The following is an 8,466-nucleotide window of genomic DNA, read 5'->3' on the forward strand; positions in this document are numbered from 1 at the left end:
GTGCTGGGGGATTGAACCGCGGTCCCTGATGCTTTTGCTAAGCTTGTTCTAAGTAGGTGCTTTAGACCACTGAGCCATCTCTCCAGCCCCAGATGTTTATATTTTTACAATGAGAAAAATTTTAACATTTTTTATTCCACCAACATTTTTGACCAATTAAAATGATATCATAAGCACAAATGATATTGATATCTACTGTGGATCAATGGCTATCTCCTGAGTGGATGTCAAAGAAAATTGCAGCCACTGGACATTGGACCTGTTTGCATGCACCATGATCCTCACCATGGTCAGAAAGCAAGGAGGACTCCCTGCCCTGGCCAGGCAGATGGCTGCAAGTGTCCCTTCACCCAGGATGTCACTGCACCTTTATGAGACCTGCAGTAGGACCCATAACCCCACATACAACTATCTTCTACATGTCCCAATCTGAACTCTTATCCAGGGGAGTTCAACTTTTTTTTTTTTTTTTAAAGGTATGGTATGATTCTATAAAGAAAAGGTAATTTAATGTAGTTATGGTGCAAAGTCCAGTATATAATATCCAGGCACTATATGAATGTTATACTTATCCTACCAGTCAATTGTGGGGAGATCTGTACTTTGCCGAACTCCCAATTTTACTATATTGTGTGGGGGTCAAGTCTAGGCAGGAAGCACCAGAATCCAGTTTTTACTCCTCTTTTCAATACAAGTAGCTGATTTAGAGAGCAGGAGCTACTTCATGGCGAGAGTGAGGGGTAGATGGAAAGAGGTGAGTCCATGATTTGGCCATCTATCCTCTGTCTCAGACTCCTTCAAGAGAAACTCTGAAGAGGCCTGAGGAATCTCTGTTCTAGGACCACTGCCCTAGACTCCAAGGGCCTCATTCCTAAGATATCTGTACAATTTGCTAAATTTCCATCAAATAGCCATGCTTCATTTAAAAAAAAATACAAAGTACTCTAAAAAGCAAGATAAGCAGATTTTGAAAATAAAAACAAGAGGATGGGGAGATAGCTCAGTAGAATAAGTGCTTGCCTGGCAAGCGCAAGGGCCTGAGTTCAATCCCCAGTTCCACCAAAAAAAAACCAATAATAATAATAATAATAATAATAATAATAATAATAATAAACTGGCCTTAAAATTCTTGGTGTACTATCGCTAATAACAAATATTGCACTGAAAAGGAAGGCAAATGGGTAATTCTGATTTGGGGACCTGGGCTGCAGAAGTTTTAAACTTAGATTTGCAGACTTAGAGCAAAGCATGCCTTCTCAGTTTGTCCTACTACCACCAGTCCTCAGTGGCCAAGGACTGTCAGGCCACAACAGCATGTTAGGACTGATGTGGTCACAGGCATATTCTGCACACACACACACACACACACACACACACACACACGCACACACACACTGTAAGGAGGGTGACACTAAGGGATGTCAACAGAACCAGCTGCTGAGATTCTCAGAAAACTCTTTCTAAACATCTACTAGGTACAGAGTGGTACAGAGTGGGAGGGACAATAGTATTGGAGGCCTGAAGGGATTGGGTGACAATTGGAAAAGACTATCAGGCCAACCCAATCCATGCTCTTGGATGAGCCATTTATGGGCTGCAAGTGATTAATTTCCAGGAATAACAATGAAAGCAAAGAGGACAGAAGGCCCAACATTTCTTTCTATGAAAGCAAGATGAACTCTGAAAGCTGAGCACTATCTGACATAGGTTTTAGAAAGCCCATCCTTTCATAAGTGAGCTCTACATCTCCATACAACCCACACAAGCCTGCAAAAAAAAAAAAAAAACAAATATTGGACTTTAAAAAATAATGAATGTATTTCTTTATTAATGCAGGAGCTATGTGTGATGTACAGTATTGTCAAACCCAATAAGCCAAACTTACATTAAAATTGCATTAACTTTTTATATTAAATCACATCTTGTATTTCAAAAATGCCTATACTAAGGTTGAAATAACTTAATTTTCTTCACAGTCCAGTCATTAAAGTTAACTGCATGGTAACCAAGAGCTCAGATGCAGTGAGTTTTAAGGAAAAAATATTTTTCCAAATGATTAAAATAAATGTTTTCTTTAAGAAGACAGAAGAGTTTTGCAAACACATTTTTTCTCATAGTTTTTAATAAATAATGTAGTCATACAGTTTCCTATATAAAAATGTATTGCTATCTTTGCTCTGTTGGAGTTAATTGGATTTTACTCATTATTATGTATTTGGTTATTTATGTGGTTAAACTATCTTCAATGCAGCCTGATGGAAAGCAGTTGAAAGACACTGACCTGTGGCCCAACAGGAAACGGAGGGTGGGTGTGACTGGTTGGGTGCTGCTCCGGAGAGTCTGGATCTGACAGTGCTGCGTTGCCTCTGGCCCCTGGAATTCAAAAGAGAAGTGCTCCCTCAATATAAGACGCAGCCTGGCAATTCCATACCACCTTCATTTCTTGTGATGTCACAGAGAATTAATAGACAGATGATAAAACAGAATGGTTTACCAATGGCTCAGTGCTGAAATCACTTAATGCCTGCATAAAGGAAGCTAAGGGACATTCATGATAGCCAAAGTCACCAGGACATAGAGAGCAGGGGACACCAGGAATGTAACACTGTGTTGTACCATAATGATTACATTACATACCAATTTATGTACCATACAGTAATGTGTCCTGTGTAGGAGGCAGTTATACCCTTTATGCATAAAGGGCAACAGCTAATTTAATTTTCCAGAACCAAAAAAAGTATGATCTTAGACATAACCAAGATCATCCACATCATCCCAAATATTGCATCCCCATCTCCTCTGACTACCTGAGCTCTTTTTCCATATCTGATTCAGGCTCTGAGTCTTAGCAACACCTTCTCCTAAAGACCAAAAACTTTTTCAGTGTCACCTTCCACAATGTCCAAAAAGACATGGCCAACCTTATACAAGTTTCCTGTGTTCTGAAAGAGAAGGAATTACACAGTAACTTCAGAGATCTCCACCCTGCTAAAGAACATTACCTCACTTCCTCTGTTGGAATCCTATTGAACACCAAAGTAGAAAAAAGAATACCCCACCTCAACAGCAAATCTATAAAACCCTTTGCACAGCAAAGTATCTCCGTATAGCTTACATACTTTGTTCTATGACAAATCACAGCAGATAAGATAATGGCAGAAACAAGAAATACATGAATGGACACACAAAACTAGCAGCCTTTTTTTTGGTACTGGGCATTGAACTCAGGAACTTGTGCTTGCCAGGCAAGCACTTATTCTCCTGAGCTATCTCCCTGGCCCTCAAGCAGCCATTTTTGAAGAGTCCTCTTTGGTACTTTTTTTTTTCTTAGAAATTTCTGAAGAGGTGGTTGAAATCCAATTCCAAATACCCTTAATAAGATCCTCTTTCTGATGTTTATACTATGAATACCAAGTAGAAGACAATCCAAGCGCTGTTTATTGGCATGCCATGGACAACCAAGAAAAAAAAAAGATATGATCCTGTCACATTTATAAATTTTAAAGAAGGTATTATTGGCTCATTTAAAACAAATTCGCCTATATATTCTCCAAAGGGACAGACTTATAAATAATGGAAATGTGGAAAAAATGCTTTAGCACATTAAGCTACAAATAAAATTGACTGCTACATATTATTCAATTGACTTCTATCTGCACAGTGATGTGTCAATCATAACAGCATTTTATAATAGGATTAAGCAATACATGCACAAAGCCATTATGCAGAAATCTGAAAATCTGATTAATTTGTAATACTTTTTTGTGCAGGAAGTCAGGAATGGGCATTGCTTGGGGAATACTTACAAGGATCCTATTGAAATTTCTAAATTGATTTGGAAAAAACTAATAAAAACATAGACTTGCTGACATTTTATAAAGTAAATTCTGTCAAAATATGTTTGGCATTTTAATGATCGCTGTCATTTAATAACAAGGGTGAGATGACCCATCAGAAGATGCCAACAATTGCCCCGCAATGTTCAGAAGATCTTTTTTTTCTAATTTTTTTCAATATATGATTTAGTTATTATACTTGGAAAGCAGGGAATTTTAAACTGGAAAGTGCCTTATGCAGAATAAATCTCATGGTCTCTCTTCTTATATTCTCAAGTCCTGTTGGCCTTGAAATTCTCACCAGTCATATGTACTTCTAAAAATGATACTTTTGGTCAAATATGAAGATTAGATTAATTCACAGCTGAAAAAATCACTACTTGAAAAATCTGTTCACTTTTTGTTAGCTATGCATGGCTTTTTAATGCCAGATTATGGCAAGTTTTACAATGCACAGAAAAATAGAAAAATCCTTCCTTAGGCAATTAGCAATGTATTAATACCTTTATTTTTAAATTTTCTATGCCATGAGAAGCTTCTCTGTGCCCTGCTTCTTGCATGTGGGCCAGGCCTGTGTTTGATCCACCCCATGCAGACACCGTGTCAACAGAGTATATGTCTGTTCTCTGTAGCTTACACACACTGCATTTGCTTACATTTCTTCCTTATTGCTTTGCGGGCATAAGTGGTGCTCAGTAGCTTGTTCTGAGGCCTGCTATTCACAGAAACCATGTTCAGTGCAGTCCAGGGCAATTCCACACAATTTCATGTGTAAAATGAAGTCTTTCACAGGCTCTTGAAGAGATTAAATATGTCTCCTGCCTGAATCAGAAAGTAATGTTTCTTCTTAATGCACATTTCCATTTTCCCCAAATGCATATATCATGCTTAACCTTGTAGGACCATAAGCTAATCTGCCTGGGCAGAAGCAGCTCCTGAATAGAGGACTTCTCAGAGTGAGCTAGAGGGGAATCTAGACGTCAGAAAGAATAAATGACATCAGCTAACGGTTGCAGAGATCTGATGTAATTCTCAGTTTTACATTAGCTAAGTATTGAAGGTTAGATATTTCCATGGTCACAGATACACACACAAAAAAACAAAAACAAAAACAAAAACAACTTAAATGGAGTGGGCCGGTTCTTCCTGTCCCAGAGCCTACAAAACATGTTATATCTATAGAAACCAACAAATTTTAGGACAGCTCTTTGACGCTAGCTGGGAAGAGGCAAGCCTGTGCTTTTAAGCATAGGTACTCTGAATCTGAAGCTCAGGGATTGTGTGGTAAGTTCCCCACTTTCTGTGGGGCATTTCACTCACATTTGGTGATTATTCACTCAATCACTCAATAAAGAAAAGTTTGGCTTTTGGGGATGCAGCAGGTGGCCTGATTCCTTTAAAGTAGGTGTTGGTACGCACTTGATTACTTCCTATTGTCCAAAATAAACCCTAGAAATATCTTTCACATAGTAGCTTATTGACAAATTCTATCACAATTTCAGTTTTCATGCTGTTATACTTCGGATCTTGAATGTCTCCCTAAAGGGCCAAGCGCTAAAAGATTGGTCCCTAGCTTGTAGCACTATTGGGAGGTGGAGCTCAGTGAAGATAAATTGGGCCATTGAGGATACTGCCTTGAAGGAGTTACTGGGATTCTGACCCCTTTCTATCACTCTGTTTGCTTCCCATCCACCATGAGCAAAGGTATTCAAGCAGTAATGACAAGAAAAATAATTTATATTGGTTTTTTCCAAATGTTTTAAATCCACAGATGACTGAATCTGTGCATCAGAATCCTAGAGGCAGAGAGGGATGACTGTGTAGCACTCCTTTTAGTCCATGATAGCATAATCAGGAAATGTGACACCAAGATACTGGACTATATCTTCCAGGTCCCATAGCTTAGACGAGTGGTCCTTACGCAGGCATGCAACTCGTTGGTGGAGCTTCTATAGACCACTGACAGAGATGCTAAGGGTGAGATCATATGGATGTTTTATACAACTCCATGAGAGTATGAAGACAACAAGGATCACACATGATTTATTGACTGCCAAGAGAGTACGAATGTCTTTTGCACTGAGTATGCCATAGACCACTAATGGCAAACCTATGGCACATGAGCAACAGCAAGCTGTTTCTTATCACTGAAAGCTCTAAAGTTTTGCCACTGCCACCACAGACCATTAGTATTAGGAATAGCAAGTGAGTCATCAGCTAGCATTACTTCCAAGCTTTTTTACCTTCAGGTTTTCTTCAATCATAATTCTGATTATCATCTAGAAAAGAGAGAGGGAAGAACCTCAGTGTCCTCAGTGGCCCAATAGCTCAGAAACATCTATTTGCAATGATTTGTTCACAGGCACTTCAAGGAATATAACATTGATTTTGAAGGGTCACAATGTAGAATTTAAAACAACTATATAACAGGTATTAATTCTCTGTGAATACAAAGAAGCCAGATTTAAATCTAATAGGGAAAGGATATGTCACAAATGGTGAAAACCTTGAACAAATAATGGAGTTTTCACTGTTAAAATGCCTGTTTGTCGAGGGGGTGCTCATTCATGCCCTCAGCACCATTGTGCTAGGGATGGTCTCACATGTGAAATATACAGGCCTACCTGCAGATACCTCTGCTATGGAGGGACAGGTGACAACAGAGCTAAGTCATGTGACATCCAGGTACCAGTGCCTCCCAAGTTCTACCCTTCCTGCTCAGCTCCAAGCACCTGTGTGATCACCATTAATGACCTTCACTGTGTTCCTCATAGCAAGATCGTTTTTGTTTTGTAAATCCATTTTTAAAAATTTTGGTAGTCTTCATCAATGAGGCTCACATCCTCTTAACTACTCCAAAAATAGAACAGTATGCATTCCTGTGTAGTCTTGGATCTTTCTCCTTTTTTGGAGTAGCCTCTTCCAAATAAATCATTTTAAGAAATGAATATGACATTTTAAGTTCTAAGAGGATATACTCCTTTCTAGGGCCTTAGCCCATTCTTTTCTCAAGGACAAGGTGGCAGAGGCAGATGGAGAAGGAAGAAGAACCACAAACATGACTTGCTCATCAAAGGTACTCCCTAATGTGTTGGCCATCCTTTCCGCACACAGTGAGTAAGAGTCCCTTGTTAATGACCAATGAATTTTTAATGAGTCAAATTCTTCTGAGTTTGGGATTCTGTCCTTCATGCATTAGCACAAACATAATCACACGAAGGTCACAGGGTTCTCTCAGCTCTTTCTGGTATTTCATACCATCTTTGACCACTGTTTGCACTTTTCACCAATCACTGAGGTGCTGCAAAGGTTACTCATTATAAGATGGGCAGTTGAGTGCATTATTATTTCATGTTGGGCAGTTGAACCCAGCTAAGCAGGGCAGAAGTCCCCTTTAAATTAAACTTCCTTTTCTTTCTATTTCTCCAAGATTACTAAATGCCAAGGAGGAAGTGGAAATGTCTCTGTCTGCCAATTTTTATTGCCAGTCAGGATTTCTTTATGATACTGGACACACACACACACGTACTTATGCACAGAACACCCCCACAAACTCTCAGTGGAATTTGAGACTCTAAAGGAATAAGACTGATTCTATAAGCCATACTCAAAAATAAAACATTCATGAATTCATGTAAGGGGCTGTGTATTTTTTGGCAAATTATGTTGTCAGGTACTTGTAACTTCACCCACTGAGGCCTGGAGAAAACAGGGCATCTGACAATACTAATGCAAAAAGTAGATTTCTTTCTTCTAGTTTTTACCTCATCTGGCTTCTGAGGCAGAGAAGCCAGATCTCATTGTTTGAATGAGGAATCTCGGTCTTTAGTGGTTCTAAATACTAATCTTTAATATTTCATATATACTGCACATATATTTTTCACTTGAAAAGCAAAAGGGAACCTTGAAATATTGAGGTAAAATGCATACATGTGTGTGCGTGCACACACACATGTGCGCACACACACACACACACACATCTCTCATTTGGACCTGACCATTTGAAGATATTTTTGTAACATTAATCAAAATTTTTAATAATTGCTTCCATTTTCCATGTAGATTTAGTCTATGTATGCTACAGATTTTTAAGAGTTTGTTCCCTGAAAATTTGTTAAATCTCCCTTCTGTCTTCCTCCAACCATTTTTTTATCATTTGTTTTTACATCCATCTAATAAAAGCAGAGCTGAAGTCCTATGATATCCAGACCAATAAAGGTTTCAATTTCTGTAAATGCTTCTTCTTGGAGAGAGATGAGAAAAGAGAGTCATCAAACATACTTTAGCAAAATTTCATGACATCTGTGAGTAGATGGAGCTTTGGGGCAGGGATTATCCCTTAAGTACTGCTATCTCCACTAGAGTGTAAGTTCTTTCAGGTTAAAGACTTTCTAAGGTATCTTTGAATTCCTGAAGGCAAGCTCTGGGCTCTGATGTGTGTGCACATGTGTGCCTATGTGTGTGTGCACATCTGCTGGCATTTATATGCACTGTAATTAATTAACATTCTTAAAATGAAGAAGTTCCCTATCAATATCTTCTGAAACAGTCTAGACACAAATTTTAAGCCACCCGAAAATGGTTTGTCTAATTTCTAAGGTTTTTTTTTAACCTATGTATCAGTCAGAGC

The 8,466-nt window shown here is 38.6% G+C and overlaps 1 protein-coding gene across 2 annotated transcripts in view; it reads right to left on the reverse strand.

The window, feature by feature from the left end:
* The window catches only part of Pou6f2 (POU class 6 homeobox 2), a 396,956-nt gene that overhangs the window by 270,420 nt on the left and 118,070 nt on the right, over window positions 1-8,466 (reverse strand). For both annotated transcript variants that reach the window (XM_004629565.3, XM_004629564.3), the window contains exon 2: window positions 2,282-2,373. In XM_004629565.3, the coding sequence (XP_004629622.1) occupies window positions 2,282-2,373 (92 nt within the window). The remainder of the gene's footprint in view (window positions 1-2,281; window positions 2,374-8,466) is intronic.

The sequence above is a fragment of the Octodon degus genome, unplaced genomic scaffold, assembly GCF_000260255.1.
Source record: "Octodon degus isolate 3935 unplaced genomic scaffold, OctDeg1.0 scaffold00031, whole genome shotgun sequence".
In the NCBI taxonomy this organism is placed as follows: Eukaryota; Metazoa; Chordata; class Mammalia; order Rodentia; family Octodontidae; genus Octodon; species Octodon degus.